This window comes from Rhipicephalus microplus, chromosome 4, assembly GCF_043290135.1.
Source record: "Rhipicephalus microplus isolate Deutch F79 chromosome 4, USDA_Rmic, whole genome shotgun sequence".
In the NCBI taxonomy this organism is placed as follows: domain Eukaryota; kingdom Metazoa; phylum Arthropoda; class Arachnida; order Ixodida; family Ixodidae; genus Rhipicephalus; species Rhipicephalus microplus.
Window position 1 is genome coordinate 115,170,389 of NC_134703.1, and position 22,430 is coordinate 115,192,818.

A 22,430-nucleotide genomic window follows, 5' to 3' on the forward strand; every position below is an offset into this window, starting at 1 on the left:
TAAAGAAGAATGACAACATGCCTCACTCTCTCTTTTTTAAAAGCTCATTTGTGCATTGGCTAACAAGAAGTGCACCCATCGAAATTGCCACACAGCTCGTTACAGGTATATAGAAACAGCTAAAATATTCTCGGTCTATATTAAAATGTTCTTAAAACAATTTCGAGACATCACGCATGTCTCAATTATTTCTAATTCAAAGTGAGTGAAAAACTAGTAAATAAATTGAACCCAAAACTCGATCTAAAAAAAACTCAAGCTTAAGAAAAAAAAAACGAGGTTTGGGCATGCTGATATTCCATTTCACTACACGAGGACAGGATGACACATAACACACATAGTACATTGCGCTAGATGCTGAAAATTGTTCAGTGTACGTTTCCCTTGGACTTATCAGGTGCCCACTCTGTAGCCTCTAACGAGTAAGTTTGTGCAAAGGGCTGTATGTGGGAACAAAGGTTAGTAACTTAGTATGCCCATATTTCCATATGGAGTATACTGGTATTCCAGTGTTAACATGAAAGCCCAACCCTTCCTCGCCAGATATGCCAGCACTTTGACACAGGTAGTATTAGGCATCCTGTAAGCTCTCGCTGCTCCCCTTTCATTGGTTGGAATAGAAAGAGGAGGAACTTCAGAACAATCTGGGAAAGGGTAATGGTTTTCTATAACAACGGAAACATTAAGGGCCACTGTTTTATCACAAAGTTAAATATACATATTTGGAAAAAACACCTATCATTGTTTTCTTCACTTAGCAGTTTTCTTTATAATGCTACACAGTTGTCAGAGATGCAAAGAAGTCGACTACAAGAAAATGACAAGATGCACTGCAATACTGTGAAACCCCATTGTTTTATGCCACGTCCAGTTCCATCCTTTGGGTTGGCAGCTCATTGTGGCTGCACGCCAATGAGCACACATTCAGGCATTGTTTCTAATAATTCTCGTTCAGCTACGTACTCCCGAGCTGCACCCTGACCCGTGTGGCTGCGCACAGCCTCAACGCTCTCACCTGTCTCCATCTGCCAGACGTGAACAGAGCCGTCCAAGAGGCCGACCACCATGTAGTCATGTGAGGGTCGCCACTTGACCACAGTGAGAGGGAAGAGGTGCCGAGAGGCCAGAAAAATGCGTTTGCGTTCCTTTAGGTTCAGCAGCGCTACCGAGTGGTCACTGGCCACACTGCAGATGCTTTGAAGCACTCGTGGCTGAAAGTAGAACATGTTTATCAAATATGAACTTACAAAAACTTTTACACCTATAAAAACACCTTCTTCAAGTGTAGAAGTTTTTTTAATTGACCAAACTTAACTCTGTGAAATGCTGGACTATAATTAGGAGATGCTTCTTTTGTAACATGCACAATTGCTATGCGTACATCGCATGTGTGTTCTTGATTTCATGTTCCGCATGATGCATTTACAGATCACCGTGCTTTTCACTCCCAGACAAGATTAAGCTAGGGATGGGCGAACAGCAAGTTTCATGTTCAAAATGAATTCAAACCGAATAGTATTTGGTAGAACAATTTTGAGTCGAATAGATCAAATATATAGTAGGTATCCCACATTGTAAAGGAAAACAAGCATTTTTGTTATGACCCAAATAAACTTTTTAAAGATTGGCGTGTGATTGTAGCTTCAATTTTAGTAAACTGAAAAAACTAAATAGTACAAGGATTTGCATAGCAGTAGTGTGCAAGCTATATTTGGTAAAATATGCTACATCAAAAAATTACCAGAGTATATAAGCTCTTATTACACACTTTTAAACTTAAAACATAAATAATTGAAGTGAAGGTAACATGTCTATTCAACCTTGAAGTATGGCTTCGTGGCAGCGAGTGTTTACTCTGGATGGGTAATTTCACGGCATACCAGCAACATGCTACAGCGAATCCACCTTTACGAAGGATTATTTGAGCTTCAATATGCATATGCTCATTCATTTCAAGTTATCTAAATTAGTGTAGAAATGAATTCAAATACTCTAATATTCGTTCGACATTCAAAGCGCCCTAATATTCGCCCACCTCTTGAATAAAGTCAACCAATGACCACACTCACCGCTGTCTCAGTAGCGTGAGCATTTCATTTTCGTGGGCACAGGTGTGCCCAAGAAGACCTCAACCTTTACCAGTTTGACTGTTGCATTCTTCACTGTTCTTACTATGTGAAAATAACTGTCACAGAGCAAAGCAATGCTATGGAAGACACCACTGAAGAAATAATCTGGGAAAAAATTAAGTAAAACAGCCCTGTAACTTTCATCCGAGTAAGGATGCTTTAATTACGCAAACTTTAGTACTTAAACTGTTTCATTAAGCAAATAAATAGAATACATTATTGCAACTTATGGTTAATTTTTACATTGTTTAACATTTAGTTGCCATATTTGTCATATACTCAGAGCTGTGTAAGTACATCAATTTTATCCAATTCAGATTTTACAACTTGAAAAATATCAGCCAATCTCCACTACTTAAGATCTGATCGCTTAATTTAATATTTATTCAGTAGCTTTGAATTTGGACACTACAACATGGTGGTCTGTTGAGCGTTACTGCCATGTGCATGAATTATTTTCATGTCGTCCTTGTCCGTAACGTTAGACACAAGCAGCGCAGTATAGCTAAAGCAAACACAGCAGCTCTGGGAATCTGTAACATTTTGATACACCAATTAAAAAAAAAAACAGCAGCCAGGGCACTCACATTGCATTCGTTTGGAGGCACAAGAAGCTGCAAGACTTCGCCTGCGTGATCACAGAATCGGTGGAGCAGCGTGCCCCTGTACAGGTCCCACACGCATACCGAGAAGTCCACGCCACCCGATACCAGGATACCAGAATCGTAACGCGAATGCACGTGGTTCGGATACAGCAAACATGTTACTCGGCCGACGTGGCCGCTCAGCACTAGTAGCTGTGGCTGATCTGTGAGTACAGGTTAACACAGAAAACAAGTTACGAAGGCACTGCTTTTATATGCAGCACTTTGAAATTATCATTGTTATTTCTCATTTTGCAGTGCCACAATCTCCTTGTAATGCTGAGCTCACATGTACGAAGGCCTTGCTTTCCAGCGAAAGAAAATTCAGCTATAAAAGGTGTACCTTCCGTTGCTTATGTGTCTGTGATTGTGCAACTTTTGCATAATGGTTTGAATGTCAGACCAGCTGCACGAGTTCATTTGAATACACATGCTGCCTTCTTGTAGTTCAATTCTTTTTCTGCTTTAGGGCACAGATTCTCTTACACAAATGTCAAAGTTGAATTCAAGTAAAGTAGCAAATTGGGCTAGTTGGAACATACTCATTACATGTTCCTTCCATTAAACTTTCAGTTGTTAGACAGCACTTGTGTGGTGCACTTTCTCGTGCTTTTTTTGTACACTGATCGTGACGAGAATGGTGCATTCGCCATGTGCCACGCTCTTACCGTCGTGGTGTTGTTTCCCATAGAGAATCTGCAGCATAACAGCCTGGGTGACTGACACGACAATGATGCTGCCGTCTTCCCTGCCAACTACCAAGCGTCCTTGCAGGGGTAAATAGACACTGGCCGAAAGCCTCGACTCATGGATTTCTTTAGGCAGCTCCTGGGATAAGCAAGCAACAATGCTTGTAAGAGTGTATGAAAACAAACAAGCACTGCAGGCATCTGTGTAAGTTTGCGGAGTTAGTTCTAAAATTGGGACAAATAGGCATTGAGCTAGTGATCTGAAAAACGTTCTCGTGCAGAAGACAAGAGGACCCATTCATATGGTAAAACAAATTATCATTATTATTTTTATTTATGCTTTGTTCTCATCATTAAAGTGCAAATAGTATTATTAATAGTATTCTCAGCAGTCTTAATGATTGCAAGTGTAGCTTTCAGAGTTAGAAATTTCATGACAGCTAAAGTAATGTCAAAGTCTGACACTTCTCACAGTGCCCTATGTGAAATGAAAACTTGTTGCTACACATTCTACTTTCCCGACAATGTAGATGGAAAAAAAATCTTCGAAAAATAATTTCGAATATCACAGGTACTTAAGTGTTGTATTTTCTGAAAGCTAAGGGCAACACAGAGGTACCGAAACCACATTTTTTTTTTTTACCCTAGTCACCCTACGTTACCTATTTGAGTAACTTCCGCACATATCTGTCAAAGAAGCAGTACATTTACTACCATGGTATCCTGTCTAAAATATCGCACCAGCTTTGAGATGCAGCTGCTTCTAAAAATTTATGAACAAAATTTTGCATAATGTACATATTTTTTCTCATTGTAGGTTTGCTGCCATCATAAGGTGGTCTAGAATTATTCCCGGATCACATGGTGCATGGCAGCATGCTCACACTTGTGCTAGCGTAAATATTTGCAGCCATCCCAAACACCATTATGAATCTTTTTTTGTTGTTGCTCAAAATTACTCTGTGAGGCCCTTGCCCATGCAACAATGCCATCATTTTGTAGTGCTTAAAGATTGAAATGCAACAACTTATAGCTAAGTGATACACATACTTATTCATTTCCACTGTTTGTAGTATGGGCGTATTGCCAAAATTCAAAATCGAACGCTCATATCGAAGCCAACATTTCATTTAGCAGCCAGATTTGCAACAACATTATGCACCTGTCCCAAGCAGTTATGCACACAAGTTGTTATTCTAAAAGTGCCGATGTTGTGTTTCAATCTGTGAGTAGCGGCCAATTACAATACAAGTGAGTGTACCCAAATGAACAACATTGTTAAAATGCACACATTTTATCCTGCTATACATATGAGAACCGGTTATAACTTATATGATAGGCATTTTGTTGAGAATGTATAGTTATCAGTGTTCGTGTATGTGTTTCCTTAGAAATGTTTTATTGGTCATAGAGATCATGTTGTAAATATATTGAGTGAAAAAGCATGTAGCTGTGTTTCTCAGATAATTATGCTATATGTCACAGAGTTCATCTTACGATTTTTCAAATATTTAATTTTGTGCAACTCGATTCTTCACCCTCCCTGTGACGACCCTCAAGTGAGGGTTAACAGTATGACAAATAAAAAAAATCTAGCTTTACCAACAAATAATGAATGCATGAATGCTAGTTTCTCAATTGCTTTGTTTTTCCTATGGATGCATCACCACAAAATGTACTTGCTTGCACGACATATCTCACTTTCACAATGATTTTCCATGCTGGAGCCACACCCCTTAACAACATATATTTCTTTCTTGCATTCTTATTGGTACAGGGTGAATGAAGATGCGGCTATGTCTATAGCGCAAAAACACTTTTTTCAAATATGTGAATGTGCTCTTCATTGCTTGAAAGCGAAGAAATTGTGTTAAGTTTTTCACAGTGTAAATTGATGTCTGGCTTTGTAAGGTCAAGCTATAAGAAATGCACACAGCAACACCTTTCTCGTTTTTATATGGTGTATCTTCTAGCTCACAAATCAAACCACTTGTGTTTCATGTAAGAGCAAAGCAAAAAGTGATGATACCAGACCTACCCTTCAAATACTACAATGCCCAACATTAAATACAGTCGAACCTTTTTATAAGAGACATTAATTTAATAGATGAATGGGTATGAGAGGCACCAGTGTGCTTACAGTAAAATGCGGGTTGATAAGAAAATGCATGCGAGGTACTGTGCTTGTAAGAGACATCTCACATATAAAAGACGAAAATCGCTGCCCAGAGTGCACCTCTTATACAGGGGTTTAACTGTATACTACTTGCATAAAATGCACAAAATAGCTGGCTTTTCTTTTTCAACTTCTCTCATGCTCTTTTAAAATTCCAGGGCAGCACCTCAAGCGCATTTGAGCTTTGTAAGTTATTTGAAACTGATTTGCACGAAGCGAGGCCCTAATGTTCACAGGCATGTCGCTGTGACTGCAATGATGCATGCGTGCAGAATAAGTAGCAAACAGACAATGTGAAAGCGACTAACCATTTTGTCCAGAATGCCAGGAGGCGGAGGCTTCATTTCATTCCAAGCATCCTGCAAAGCTAGGCTCAGAAAAGGGTTCATTTCTGCAACAAAAATAATAATAATAAATAAAAATAAAAAAGGCATGAGAAGATAGCCAAATTGTGACCTGTTAGTGATAAGAGTGCTCCTAACAAGCGCCACGTCAAAGCTCCGATTATGGCACTGCTACGCAGTTGTACAGTGAAGCCCACTCTAAAGACCTGCTAATATATGCACGCAACGCTTGGCCTGGAACATTCAAGGATGAAAAACACTGAAAGCACTTGGCACTAGTTGGATTCTTAATAAAATGAAATAGAGGTATCAGGTGTGGTTAATCTTGTTAATCAATTACAATTTAGTTACTACAATAATTAAATTTTCCCTTGAATAATTAACTGCACAATAGTTTGCTATTGCACTGATGTGCTCTTCACACACAGAACTGAAGTTCAGAAAGACATTTCAATTCTTGCTTGATGAGAAACTATATTTGGGAGATATAGAGAGGTCCTCACTTTGTTGACACTCTAGTAGTTTAGAACACCTACAGTGTTGGTCTAGAGTTGGACTAAGTGCTAGCTGAAGTCACATCAGCACACTGCACAAATGAGCAGAAAGATATAACCATCACCAGAGTCACGTCTGGCATAAAACCAGGCAATTTTACGCTGGCAGTGGAGAAAATATAGATCTGTATATTATTTACAATTATGTCTTCTATTTAACAATGAACCACACTGTACCACTAAAAAAAAAAAGTCATGAAATCACTGCTAAAAACAATGGCACCCAAAGCATGGTATGTACACCTCTTCACACTTTCAAATAAACCTCTACTGCAAAACTGGTTCACAGGGACCAGCAGTGGCATATAAAAAATATGCACCTGCAGTGTGTAGTTGAACAGCGTCTCGCGACTAACCTCGATTGAGCAAAATAATTATTTAATAAATATTCCATTGCATTTATTTAGGAGAAAATAAATGCTGAAATGAATTATATTCTCTGCCTCTGTATCAGTTTTGTTCACTGTACTACACTCGAAGCCCTGTTGCTTGCAAATTTTAGAGAGAACAAGGATTCTACTCACGTGCACCACAGTATAGTCAATCCTTTTGAATCATTAAACCACTTTTGCCACAGGGTGGCCAATCAACATAATTACATTCAAAACTTCTGAATCAGCTGGTATAGCGGTATCCCAATTATACTACGCGGGGATCATACTAGATCATCGTATGATAAAAAACTAAGAATATGTGTAGTGCAGTGCAGAATTGCCCAAAACAATGATACACACATCTTAAATAAGCCAGCACCACATGCCTGCACTACAGCAAGAATAATTGACTTTGTTGTTTAAAAAATTAGAAGCAAGCTTTAAATTAGAGGAGGTCCGTGGGAATCCATACATTCAAAAAAAAAAGTCAAAGTACACCGTTTGTCTAACAAAACATGTTTGAATAATGCTTGTACGCCAGGATAGAAATGAAACAATAAATACATTGGCCACAGTATTCAGTAAATACATTGCATCAGGGTGTCAAATCGTGACAGAGCATATTAGCAGAGTTTGTACAGGCCCATCCCACATCCTGCATCACACAACCTCCTCAGTCACAGTTTTCACATGTGTGGATGAAACATTTCCAACCAAATTTTTTCGAGTGGCGAAGAAAGGGCAAGATACACTGTGCATAGAATGAATTGAACCTCCCGCACTGACAACATGCCTTTGCATAACTTCAATGCACAGCATAGGTATGACTGTAGTGCCTTCACCAAAGTGAAGGTACTACAATGTTCAACAAGTCATATGATGGGGCATTTTCCAGGAGCATTGTGAAAAGTATTGTTCTTTGCTCAAAATGAATGCAACTAGAAACAAATTGTTCACACATTTTCACCCTAGGATTTTATTATGCAATATGCAAAAATAGAACATGATTGACAACCCTACAGTAAATAATTGATTACTCGCTCATTATGACAACATTTAACCTCCCTTTATTCACCTAAATATAATATTGAAAGCATATATGTAATGCAATGTGTGGATTTTATACATTTGCAGACAACATCATATTCACTTTTGAAACAGTGATGTTTTATATGTACTACAAGATTTTATTTCGAGACACCACTGATGAGATAATATGCATTATGCAATGGGGAAAGCCTGGAAATAATGTGTGGATTCAACAAATTTGCAGACAGTATCATAATTCACACATGAAAGGTATAATCAAGGTTTTTACAGCAAAGCCACGTATGGGTCAGGCAGACTCGTAAGCAACAAGTTTCAGCAAACAGATTAGCTCGACGAATCCAGCATTTATGCGTAAAAAATGACCATGTTTAGAAGTAAACATAAAGAAGACTTTTGCCTCAAGCACAAGGCCACATGCACAACGAACGAATGTCACGCTATTTTTGTACTTAGGAAACAGTGGGTGGGGTTTCTTATGTACTACAAAATTTGATTTTGAGATGCCATTGATGAGATAACGTGCATCATGTACTAAAGAAACAATTAAAGGGACCTTTTTTTAGTTTCTGTCACCTATTCGCTCAATATATTCAGTAATGATAATATATGCATACGGTATGATAATATGATAATATATACATTCACTATACCAGACACCCCATTGTCACAGCTTTCTTGTCTTCTATCTTCACAGTTGTTGAAGGGCTCTGAATTAGACTACATTATTGGTATGAGGGGCATTTGCGAAAACCAAGCCGACTTGTAAAATGTGTGCGGTCACATGATTGGGAAATGTATAATATAGATTCCACAGTACAACATATATGTGCAAAGCAAATGTGAAATAACAGACACAGCTGTTGTGAAACTGTATCGAGCTAGAAAGAGCCAGCATGTCTAGCATCGCAGTTATTAAAAAAAATTTTCCTGTAATGTGGCTACCATGGCATGCAAGAAATTAAGCTTGCGTTAATTTTGATAGAGATCTTTACGATTCAGTGGGAGCTCCCAGGAAATTGAGCTTAAGTGCACGCAGGGAGTAATGATTTTTAGTGCACACCTTTTGCCTTGGCAACTAACTGGTCATTGGTGACACTCGCCGACAACCAGATCACTACACCTACCTTAACCTTGATTAAAATGCACTGGCTGCCGTTACAAGATATGTTTCAAGCTCCACAGGGAATGCAATACCTTTCGATCTATGTTTTGGGGACATGAGACATTCTAGATTGCTGGCATTTGTTAACCAAAAAAAAAAGGATGACATGTCGTCCAGTTCAACAAAAGCCATCTGATGACATTCTCATGAGCAGTGAGGCAAATGTTTACACCAACTGTCAAAATCATGACTCATAGATATACACAACACACAAAGGTACACTAAAGGGAGGGCATGAAAATACTTACGAATTACATTTCTATTTTGGCGTATGCGAGTCACATCACAAGTGGCTCCATCCACAATGTTCCATACTACAATAGATCCATTAGAGTCTCCTCTGAGGAGCGTTTTTTGAAAGCCACCCCGTGTGCTCAAGAAGTACCCCATGGCAGGACGGCACATGAGCCTCTGTAATGGGACGTGAAAACTATTAAACTGCATTTAAACTACCTATGCAATGTGCAAGCGCGCTTATGCCTTCTTGCTGCATAAGGTGACTAAACACTGTTGTAGGGCATCGAACAAGAGAAATAAAGAGGTTTGATTTAGGTCCAACGTGCTACATTTCCCTCTGGTTCAGTTATGATTAAAAAATATATACGACGGCTCAAAATTTAATTTGCAACACTGGACCAGTTCACAAACTGGTTTGGTACAGTAAGCATTTTTTTCAGCATGTTGCACCGCCCTGCTGACTTATGTACGTGTGCGGGAGCATTGCTCAAGTTATATTAAGCAGGAATTTTGTAACTTTTCATTAATTTCTTGTATGCTTCCAATCACGTGTTATTCTAGCTGGATACAGGACACATTCGCAAGTTTTGTCAGGAGTTGAAAGCGACCCATATATAGGCGGATTGGAAACGGCAATCGTAAAAACAACAAACAGCAAGCATCCCCATAACAATGGCCAGCTTATGAGCACAGCATTGCATGGCGTGTGCAGCTTTTTGACTCATCAGTTACTAAGCACAGTAGATCCTCCTTACCACAATACCTCATTACTAAAAATGTCGCTCTATTAAAACCTTTCCCTTGTTCAGAGACCAACTCACCAATTCTAGGAGAGAGCATTCAAGGTAGATCAACATAAAAATTGGTTTTGTCACAATGCAACATCTGTAGTAGGTAGATTTTGCTTCGGCACTAACAAATGTCTTTGTTAAAGTGTATTATTGGCTCATAGTATGTATTTATAGTGCTGCTACCTTACACTTTCCCTCCCCAAGAGCTTTGTAAGGTACTCATAAAAAAAATAAGAAAATCTGCACAATGTGTGTGCATGTGTCTATAGACACGCGCATACACAAACAGTATTATAACGAACTTGCACCAAGCATATTTTTTTATTTCATACACTCTAGAGAAAACGAGGAAAACAAACAGGGCAGCTATCTCAGCATAGATGAAATAATGAGACACTGAACAACTGTTACAACTTCCCTATAAAATATTTTTTATTAAACTTTATAAGGTTAATTTCACAATTTTTGTTTAATCACCCAGATTATTGGATTGGCAGCGAATAATGCAAGAATGGAACATTCAATCCTTTCAGAACAAGTGCTATAACGCAAGATTTTTCTAGCTTTGTTTATTAAAAAGTTACCCTACTTCACAGATTGGAAAAAATATTCTGACACACGACTCAGGATAGAAAATGCTGGGCCAATTTAATATGCATAGTGCATGTGTTTGTTTTTATATATACAAGGTGCAAGTTAGCTGAAACATCCTATATATCAATCCTACAGTAATGTAAACAAACAGTACAAAAACATGCATCAAAAGCCACTCCCCTATTTAGCAACAACTCCTCAGATATGTTCTCATAGACAGATATGTTCTCATAGACATCTAGAAAATTTTGCCATTTTTTTTGTACAGTCGACACTATAATAGCAAAGTTGGAACCGCCATAATCAAACCTTTGCAGTATTCAGCATTGCGATATGGCTGTTACGTGCTAGTAAAGAAATGTTTTAGTTTTAGTACTTGATCATTGGAATAATTCGTTCTTCCCATGTTCGATATACAGACATTCATATGAAAACAAGTGTCTCGAGCTTTCATGCTGCACAAATGTTGTAACAGAACCTATTTCTTGCTGCAAGGGCTATATTAATGAAACAGAGTTGAAGAGCTCATGTCACAATAATTCCAGTGTCGGCATCAGTGTTGCTATCGGTATGGGCATCGTCGGTTGTGAACGAAAAATCTTTTCCAGAAGGCAATACACATACGGCCCAATTAGGCTATCACCATTCACTCATGAAAATGAAGCTGAGGTGTCCTCCATTTTTTTACAGTTGTTTACTGCAATGGTCTGACCATGACTGAAACTTGCCTTATCATTGGGAACAGCAAGAACACAGAAGAGGAAAGCGTCATCTTCAGGGTTGGGCCCAGTGCGAAAGTCCCTGCTTTCAACAATGGCACTGTAGCAGCACAAGAAATACGTGATGCATCAATGTTAGGTACGAACAGAAACAGTTTATCAGACTTTTTATAAGAACTAGGCTGGAATTAATTTTGTAGTAACAGGCCGATCATTACGTGACAAACTTAAGGTCAATATTCTGCTTTGTAATTTCATCAATACCCTTGTGCTGGTACAACAGTGTGATGTCTGGGATTTCTAGTTATTTTCTTGTAGTGAGGTCATTTTGGCTTGGTTATCTCTCTACCCTGCCGTGCCAAATCAACAAGAGCTGAACAGATGTGGTCAATATTCAAGTCGTCATGGCCACGTTGAGTGACAGCATTCCCACTTGGCATTTCTTGATTTTTTTTCTGATTTACAATACCTCTTCTAAACGCAAGTTTATTTTTATCAATTGTTGTCATTGAAAGCTAGTTTATCAAAACTGTCAAAAAATGTTTTTTTCTTAAAGCAAGCAATACGCCCGACTGTTAGATTAGCACTGTACTGTGACTTGCAGAATAACACTGGTACAAGTGATATGCCCAGACTTCTGCTTTAGGCTATTTTGACAAATGTATCAGTAGAATCACTGCACATACAACTAAGCAAAACTCACTTGGCTGGAAGCTGATAGAGATAACCACGACCTTTATCACTCCAAACGCACACACGATCAGCAGAGATGAAGTCCCCTCCCATCCAATGCTGGTCTGGCAGGCTGTCCGTTGAGCAAAGCAACGCAAAGTCATACGCATCATAGACCTGACAAAGGTAATCAAGAAAATTGTGAGTCATTAAACTATGGTTGATGTAGAAGAGAGTTTTCAACAAGAATAATGTTGCATGAATGAAGCTCCAGTAATACTCCCCCCCCACCAAGAAAACAAACAAACAAAAAACAAAACCGATGTCACTTTCCTTCTTTTCATTACTTGCCACACATTCATTGTTAGCCCTTTAAAAAGTACTTCACTGCTGCCTGTGGGCTATGGCACATCTTTTTTTTATAGAGTAATGGGCATCTTGTATTCCACATTAACCAAAGAACTCTGCAACAACAGTAAATAGGATGGTGGCGAAAGCATTACCTATTCACTTTGATGACTGTCTTATAGAGAAATTCTGTCACAAGCATCGTTTCATATTCAGATGCACAATGCCGGTGGTTCCTAGAATATTGTTGTTCAAGTGAAGTCTGCATTGTAAATGGACAAATACGGAAATCACTGATAGTGAGCTGTTGTTTGTGCCTGAAAAATTTTTCTTGGACAGGTTAAAATAAGTTCTGGGCGATAGAGGGTGCCGGTCACATTATTTCCTCATACAACAGAGAAGTGGAACGTTCTCCCACCAGAACAGCAGTATTACGTCAAATGACAGGCTTTATACAATGCTGTGTATTTGTATTTGCTTTATGTTTTTACTAAATGTACCGTCAAACTTCTGCAATGGTGATAAAGGTACTAAACAAACGAACAAAAAAGTAAACTCTAGTGCACCATAGTATGGTCAAAATAGATACTGCAATAGTTTCAGTGCACGCCAAGTTCTGCTGCAGTAGTGTGTACATCGCACATTGGAAATTCAAAGCAGGAAAACTGTTCTATCACCTGCCAAGAGTTGGCAGTCACCACAAGTATGGTGCGCTGGTTGTAGGCACAGCACGCTAGCCACAAGGTGCGCAGGCACTTGAGAATCTTGGACTCGCTTTCGTACAATGGACTCGGAGACTGCAGTAAAAAAATGTGCTTCATTTGTAACGACGTCAAAACCAACGTCACTTTCGTTACATATTGTTGCTCGCTGTAAATATAGATTTTAAATTCTACCAAAAAAATAAAAAAAAATTAGTTGACGGTAGCGTTTGAAGGGTGGAGCGTCTGTATCATTGCTAATGCAATAAAGGGTGTCGCAAATAGATTCACAAGGTGTGTAAGAAGTATAGTGACAACTTTAATGGAGACTGTTTGCTATGCTAATATGTGGTGCATGAACAATCTTAAATAGTACATATACATTGCACAGCAGATAACATGCGACTGAGCCATCAGTTTGATCCCAAAAATCAATACATTAGCTTGTCAAAAGTGGCTGTATCAAGCCAAAGTAGCTGGCCAGAACATGCAAGCTGCCTCAGAATTTTATTTTGTTGAGCCCATCAATTTATAAATGAACAATTTTATGCCAAAAAAACATACATCGAGCCGTACACAAAAAACATTTAGTTCGCTAAAGATGACAACTGCAATGGTCTGTCATTTCTGCTTCAATACAGCAATTAAATAACAATTGAAATAAAGCATGAACAACAATACATTACTTCATTGCCCCTGATAGCTGGGTATCTCAGTAATCGTCTTTAGCAGCACCCTTGACAAACAAATTGTAGCAAAATTCAATATTATAAATAAAAAAAACTAACTGCACGAAGTTCCACCTTGCATTGTGCCACAAAACTGAACGACATGTACAAAGCATACTGAATAGTATTTGATTTTTCTTTTCATGCATAACATGCCTGTGAAAATACAAGTGAGCTATCACATTTCAGTTCCTTCTAGTGGCACTGATGTTTCAGTTCGTTCATGCATTTTCGTCCACCAGCTCCACAGACACACCTGTACATTTTTCCATACATTTTACTCATTTGAACTCATTAAATACAGAACAAGTTCTTAGGCGATGACTGTGCAATAAGTTGCATTTTTGTAAAAGTACATTTTCTCTTTTGTGTTAATCTAATTTCTAATGAGATTTCTTGTTAGTGGCCACCTTACATATGTTCCATTGAGGACATGGCTGCACTTCCCAGAGCTCGTCTGCTCCTGCCAACAAAAGTCATGGCTTGTGGACTACGTACTTTCTTTCCACAGTAGTAATTCTTTATTCAAAAAGTTGCACTGCAGTGGAACGCCACATGCTGCTATATGCGTTGCTGCCATTTGTGATATTTTTTGCAGAAAGCCATCTTTCCAGTGTCCCGCCATTTTCGATATGGTAGCTATCGTCATCTTCTTTTTATTTCACATGTAAGCAAAAGCAAACCATAATGTCTTTATTATAACTGCGGAACAAAAAATTTACCGTTGACACATCACCTAAAAAAAAAAAGAGAGTTCAAGGCAGAAACAATGCGCATGAAAATTTTCCTAATATCTTTATGGTCTCTTCTGCTGTTTTATATTATAATAAAGTTGAAGATAAAACAAATGTGCTGAAAGTAAAATTTTCAGTATCTCACAAATAAATGGCACAGAGAGTTTTCCATGCTTCAATAAAGTCTGCCGTTGTAGTGACAAGTGTAGATTTTTAGGTCAATACGGCTTAGAACACATTTGGAGTAGTTAGAACATATTTTAACCTAAATGTAATAAAATAAAGTTTAACAAGATACTATATTGATTTTCAAACATTGATGTCATGAAAACACACATTTTTGGGCTCAGATAATTTATTATGTTTCTTCGCACTTCCACTTCAACAAAATACAAAGTCTAACATGATGGAAGCCCAAGGCATACACTGTTACATTATCCCCGTATTTGTACCATATTCATACCAGACATACTGTGCCACAAGGTAGGCTTTGAACAGTGAGAGAGAAACATTTGGCTAAAATTCTAAAAAAAATATCTGCATCCTACAATTCTTTATCAGCATGCGCACACAACGTGAGCCCACAGAAATAACATTCTCGGAGTTTTGAAGAGCAGATTCTTCTAATTGAGGAAGCCTTGGCTATTTCTCAAGAAATTTATACATGTCATAAGACAAACCTTGTAATCATCGTGCGACAGAGTCCAGACCTTGGCCACACCACCAGCGCTAACGGATACGACAACGTCATCTGTACAACAAAGCATTCGACATAAATTTGGCAAGATTAATACCTTCGAAAGCTGTACACACTGAACCACAGCAGAAAATAATCAGTGCTTAGAGCTGAACTGTAGTGAATTTTTTTACCATGTCAATCAATTATAGAAGCAGTATTTGAAGCAGCTTTAGGGGCAAAAAAAAAAAAAAAGCCTAGAGATCAGTACTTACAGAAAAGAAAAGAGTTTCAAGGAAACAAGTTTAAAGTAACAAAATATTGGCACTAATATAAAAGAAATGCTGGCAAAAGCTCGCGCGTCAGTGAGTTCAGGCTTTCGAGAATTCTGAACATGGCTGCAGAGATGGAACTATGCACCTGTCACAAGGAGGCGCATTTTCAGTGATTACTTTAATGCTTTGAAGAAGCAATTATAATTTAAGGCCAGGTATGCAGAAGCCCACACCAGTCATTAACGTGTCACTGCCACCTCAACTGACCAACATGGTTATCAAGAACCAGTGTCTGTCGTATAGGTGCCACTACACTACACTTTTCATGAGCTAATTTGCACACATGCCACTGGAAGGCATCCAAAGATAAAAAAACCGAGTTTACTTTGGCTTGGCTGAAGCAAACACACATCTGAAATGCAAGCCTAGTGTAAAGAACATGAAAAGCAGCTACTTTTCACACCATGTACAGCATTAGTACTATTTTTATCTTGGCACTAATGCAACATAACTTCAACTGAGCAATACTACTGCCTTGAGACGTTCCAGCCCTGTCAGTGGTAGCAGAAATGCCTACAAAGTACGAAAACTATCTTACATGGGAGAAAAAATGTAGTGAAAAATTGGGGCTCCCTCAAGTTTTGCCTTTAGGAGTTGAGCGCGATATCGACATCTTGTCCGTAGTGCGTACTTCAACCACGTTGTGCATACTTTAATTGTTTGGTATTAATTGATAAGCTTAAATTGTATGTGCCTACAATGTAATTGATAAAGTTAAAAGTGGCCTGTGTCAGTGAAGCTTTCCCATGTGGCTGCATTCTGTGTCATGGGTGGCATGCTTCAACTACGAGGAATTATGCGTGCAAAATGTTTTTGAACTTGCTATGCACCCATTACATGCTCTTATAAAGGAATAAACACAGTAAAGAGTGTGCCTTTAGTAATGGAATGACTATTTTAAAACACAAAGTCATTATGGTAATCGCATGTTCTGTCATTAGATGGCAATGTACACTTGTACTACACAATATTACTGTAATATTACATGTTGCAATGTGAAGCCTGTACACAGGATGCGTGCTATATAAACATGAACATTATATTTACTATTTTCCCAAGCAAAGGAAGTTATGCTAACTGTATAACAAAGCAGGCACTTGGCTGTGCGGTAGAACAACTGCTTGCCACACAAGCGACCTGGATTCAATCCTCACTCGAACCCAATTTTTTAAAATTTATTTTGTTTCATCTTTCTCAATATTTAAATCACGCACAAGATTTTTTGCTCACAGCCAACAATGCCCATGCCAATACTGGAATTTCTGTGAAACGAGCTTTTTAAACTCTCGCGTTAAAAACTGAAAACTAATTGAACAATAACTTTTTATTTAATGCATATGAGTGCATAAGCTGGGAAGCTGTGCAAAACATGATGGTCTGGATACTTAAATGGTGAGAAAACAGCGAACAACTAGCCTAGCAGAAACTACAGGCTTGTGACCCCTCCATGTCATTGAAACATGCTTTCTGAGTTGTCTAACAGTAAAGGCTATAATGCCAACAAATTCAGCAGCCATTAATGGTCTCTCATGCAAAATGCCACCACTAAAGCCAGTGGCTGAGAATATTAACCCAACATAGCACATTAAAATGCAAAGTATAATGACGAAAGCCATGATTGAGTGTCTCACTGAAATTTTTGACACATATACGTCACTGACTGAGAGTAATGTCATGTTGAAAGTATAAATCAGACAACTGCGTCCCTGCAATTGAAAATTTAAATGGGGGACTATACATTGCAACTGACATTCAAAAGTGAACCAGTGACTCACCATTTAGCTTGGGCGACCTAATAACATGCGCAGCACTGATCCAGTCCGAGGTGACCCGTGACACCAGTTGGAATGCTACAGTCAACGTCATAGTGTCAAGAATGACAATGTCTGGATAGTAGCCATTGCAGAACAAGTGAGAGCATTCACTCCCAGAGAGCATGTGGGACTGGAAGGAGTGCAAAAGTGCGTGATCCATTATAAATGACGAAGTAAGTTTTTCTTATTTCAGAAAATGCGACAAGAAGACAACTATGCATTCCAACGAGTTTTCATACAAAAGATTGTCAAAAAGTAATTCCATGACAGTTTAATTTTAAACATGTCTTACAGTTTAATAAAGACTGGAACCTACAAAGTCAAGCATAAAAACAGGCAAGTGCTGGGTCACTGCAAGTAACCTATCTCATAATTAGTTTTTAAAAACAATTTTTGTTCTGAATAAACAAATGAAGATGCATCACAATTTTATGCTAATAACAAATGAATGTACGACAAGAACGTACATTTTATATGTAAGAATTGCAACTACCACAATACTGATTGCTTGAGAAACGGCAATATGAGGTCCGCACATACATATAATCACAACTGTGAAAAACCACAAGATGCAAAAAAGAAGTATGCATGTTCCCAGCTTCATATTTTAAACCTGTTCACAGCTCTGGTATTACACTATTTGCATAGCAATGCAGTGCGGTCTGTCAGTGCTGGCAGAGTGACGCTACCCCTCTCACCCGGCTGCCAGTGTTGACTGTGGTGCCTCCCTCAAGTCTCCCGAGATGTTTCGCATGCGCGTAACAGGAGTCAATTCCTCTCTGGGCATCGAAGATTGAGCAAGCCTTTCCTTTCCATTCGTCAACTGCCTTTGTTCTTGGAGCTCGTTCAGACATGCCAACAATGCCTTATGCCTGCGGCGAATGCTTACCTTTCGTTGCCTCTTCCGAATATTAGGTCGAAAAGCAGTGCAATGCGTTCGTGCGTGGTCCTACTACGCCAAATCCTGCCTCTTAAAACCAACGTGAGCAGAGTTTGCCCTCGCTTGAGCAATTGGGCCTGGTGGTCACTGATAGTTAAAAGCGCACAGCATAGTCGCGAGAGCCCATTTCCCTCAGTGGCGTGTCATTACGAACCCTTTTGCCCATGGAGATCTGCTCGTGGCATCATTCGTGTTGTACTTTGACCCATGGCATGAATAAGCCTGTTGCTTTCTTGCTGCCTTTTGCAGCGGGTGCTGCTGTACTGTGTTTTTGGTGTTGCCACAAGCAACAAAATGTTACAACTTGTTTGAGAGCAGTACTGTGTACCATTGAGGTGCGTACTTGCCACGCTGCGCTCAACGCCTAGGCTGTCAGAACACGCGTGTGCAGCGATGTTCGTCAAGCGAGGCAACAGTGAACACGGCCCTGTTGCTCACTATGACCGAACCCATGCTAGGGGCCGTACTCTTTTGTGGCACGTGTAGACTACACACTTGTACACTACAATCCATTCCTATTTTACATTGCAGTTGAAAATTTCAAACGTCCTAAGTCATTTCAAAAAGTGTTTTACTTAGAAATAATGGCAATTTACTGAAGACCAAACAAATCAACATTCTACTTGAGCATTCTGATTATCCTGCATCCATATTTTAAGTGGGAATGCTGATAATATTATAAAGAGGAACAGTAAATACAAAAGCTTCTCGTAAACTTTTAGACACACAAATATGCCCCTAGTAGCCATGACACTAATAAATTTTGATCTAAATGTGCAGATACTAACTTGTGTGCACAAGGAATTAATGCAACCAGTATGTTACCAAGAGATACTGAATGACAGCCGTAGTGGAACATCTCATCATTGATGACCTAGCAGGATCAATTCGATGCACAAAAATACCTAGTGATCTGGTAACTATCAGCCAGGCTTCCATTATAGTAATATCACTCATGCGCTTGCATAAAAAAGAAAAAAACATACTCTACCTGCATACGTGTATGAACATAAGGAAGAATGCTGGACTCCAAGCACCTGCCATCCGTCAAGTCCCACAAGCACATTTCACTGCACATAGACATGTATCGTACTACTAGCGTGCAGGTCAACACAAGGCAAACTTGATGAGAAAAACTAACAATTGGAACATCAACTCACTGGTAATACACATATGTATTTAAAGCAGAATATGCATGCAAAATAGGCACGCAACTTGTAAATATGGGCTTTATTGATTCGTTATAGAGATAAAAAGAGTGTGTCTGAAAAAGCATGCTTGCTTTGAAGAACGTGTAAACATACCCTGTCTCAGAAGAGCTGACCAACAAAGAGCCATCCCCAGTTGGAGAGGCGCTTGTCAGGCACCGAACTCGGCCGGTGTGGCCAAAAAGCATGCTGCGTGGTACAATCTGCAGAGCATATACAACCCAAGAGTACTTTGTTATGATGAAAATACAAAGAGAAAGTGAAACAAAAAATATGTGAGTGCACAAGGTGCTGAACAAGCAAGCGTCATGTTCAAACGCTGTTCTGAACGCAGAGCACACAGCGTTCGGAGTGCTGACTACTTTGCCTATTGAACAGTTTCGGAGCTTTGTGTGTGCGTGCGAGTGTGTGTGTGTGTGTGTGTGTGAATGTGTGTTTGAAGCTGTATGTGGCATCATTCTTGAAAATCAGGGTGCTTTCAGTCGCTAACGATTCCGGGAACTTAGAGGTGACCCCTCGCATGTACGTGGTGACGCTGCATGCGAGACCAAGACTCCTCCTGCTTGTGCCAGGGTGCGAAAAGAATCAGGACTTCACGCCTCAGTTCGTCCTAGTGTGCCCAAGAACTCACACCGCTTTTTTAAGGTGTCGAGTGCCCCATCAACTTGCTTATTCATTGCTTTGTAATCCTTGTAACCCAGTCATTCAATTAAAAGCTTTGGTTTAAAGAAGATATGATTGCACTCGACCCGTTATCTGGCTGGCTAGCAACACGCTTTTCCCAAGTCCGTTAAGAAAAAGTGACCGCGAGGCCAACACAAACACACCAATTCAATGACATAGCAGTACATAGGTAGTTCATTATCTTGTTTCAAATGACTTATTATTTTTCTTTCTTTTCCTTTGCATGGACACTGCAATAAACACCAATAAACTCGTCCAAGTTGGCACCTTAAAATAAAAATAGCATCCAGCAGAACGAAAAAAAAAAAAATACGGGTTCAGTTTTTTTAAGGTTTGTAGTGTACATGCATTCCAAAGGAGTACGGCCACTAGCGTGGATTCGGTTTTAGCGAGCCGCAGGGCACACGTTAACTGTAGCTTCTGCACATGCGCGTTCGAACAGCCATGATGCCAAGAGCAGCGTGGCAAGAGCACCGTATTTCTTTCTTTCTCAGGCCACAACACTTTATTGCCGGCAACAACCAAAAACACATTACAGTGTTCATTGCAGCAGGGGCGGCGGGAAAGCAAATAGGCTTAACCACGCCACGGGCGAGAAGTGCTATGCAAGGTGCCGCGAGCTCGTCTCCGTGGGCAAAAGTTATTCACGGTGACACTGGGACAACAGGACCCGATCGCTCGAGCGAGGGCAAAATTCGCTAGCGTTGGCTTCGAGAGGTACGGGAACACGCGCTTAGGACACCGCACCACTCTTCGTCCTAGCGTTCGAAAGGGGGCAACGAAAAGTAAGCGTTCGTCGCGGGCGCAAGGCACCCTTGGCAAAGTTCGAACGAGCCCCAAACAAAAGGAGCCGACGGATGGAAAAGAAATGCGTGCCTATCCTCTGTTGTCCCAGAAAAATTCTCACTCACTCCCAATGCGCGCGCGTGCGTGAAACGTCCCGATCGAGAGACTCCGCGCACAGTGGCACATTCGGCATCTGCTACCGGGTGAGAGGGGTCACTGTCACTCCCATTTCTCCAGAACGATGGACGGAGGAGAGGAGAGTCATGTTGGGACATGGGAACTGCAGAAAATAGACGAGAAAGCCCACACCATGGCAGCACGCCAGCCTCAACCCCCACAGGGTCAAAGTGGTCCATTTCGTGCTGGTTCAGAGGAATGAAAACATACAATGGCTCGCAAACAGGTTTGGCACCGTGAACCTTTATCCTTTACAAGTAGCACGTCACTACTGGCTAACGCTTGAGATATGGAGCACTGTTAATGCACTCATGAGTTCACCAAAATTTGCATTTTATAATTTTTTCCTTTATTTTCTTTTTGTTTGTAATCATGCATTGAGCTGAGCTTATGGCACATTTGCAAGTTTGGTCCAGAGGGGAAAAAAGCTGGCCCACTAATAAACTGAGAACAGCTATCAATGTTCTTATGTAAATATCAGCAAAAGTTAGTCAATAGAATCAATGTTATTATGTAAATATCAGCGAAAGTGAGTCAATAGCATACGATAGCAGCAAGCACAGTAATTCATTGAAATCTTACATACAGGCAAAACATGTGAGCTTCTAATTTATATGTCACAGTATATTTCAGTGTAATTGATGGGGCTCCTGTAATTTTTAGAATGCATATCACCATTGGTGTAATACATGTAATCTGAATAAATTATTGACAATAACATTTGAGAAACATTAAAATGAAGGCATGTCTTGCACTAAGCAATTACTTTCTAATAAACCTGGGAAAAATGGTCATTGAAAAAAATAACCAATTTAGTGAGCCAACATTTTCAATGGAGCCTGGAGAGGACCTACTTTCAGCCCATCCATAATGTCCCAGACGCATATTTGGCCATCGTGGCAGCCTGTGATGATTATCTTCTGATCCTTTGTGATGAAGATAGATGACACATTATGTGTGGGGGCTACCTTGCCCCAAAGCGTCATGGGAACCACCAGCTGGCTCGAGGTGATCATGGTGGTGGAGGCCGTGTTCTGCAGGCTGACAAGAAGATACTGCAAAGCCATAAAAAGCACTTGACCCTCTGTGGTGACCTTAAAATGATTATTTGCTCTAAAGCGGAGCTCTTTAAGCTTTCCATTTCACGATCTCAGATGACCGGAT

General features: G+C 39.7%; 1 protein-coding gene across 1 annotated transcript in view; it reads right to left on the reverse strand.

The window, feature by feature from the left end:
* The window catches only part of LOC119172310 (WD repeat-containing protein 7-like), a 60,925-nt gene extending 38,495 nt beyond the window's left edge, over positions 1–22,430 (reverse strand). Inside the window, exons 1-13 of the mRNA XM_075893162.1 lie at positions 22,121–22,430; positions 19,716–19,822; positions 19,403–19,481; positions 17,433–17,601; positions 15,327–15,397; positions 13,161–13,280; positions 12,167–12,312; positions 11,473–11,563; positions 9,371–9,533; positions 5,947–6,029; positions 3,442–3,601; positions 2,717–2,937; positions 1,016–1,211 (exon numbers count right to left, since the gene is read on the reverse strand). Coding sequence (XP_075749277.1) covers positions 1,016–1,211; positions 2,717–2,937; positions 3,442–3,601; positions 5,947–6,029; positions 9,371–9,533; positions 11,473–11,563; positions 12,167–12,312; positions 13,161–13,280; positions 15,327–15,397; positions 17,433–17,601; positions 19,403–19,481; positions 19,716–19,822; positions 22,121–22,333 — 1,819 coding nt within the window. The 5' untranslated portion in view covers positions 22,334–22,430. The remainder of the gene's footprint in view (positions 1–1,015; positions 1,212–2,716; positions 2,938–3,441; positions 3,602–5,946; positions 6,030–9,370; positions 9,534–11,472; positions 11,564–12,166; positions 12,313–13,160; positions 13,281–15,326; positions 15,398–17,432; positions 17,602–19,402; positions 19,482–19,715; positions 19,823–22,120) is intronic.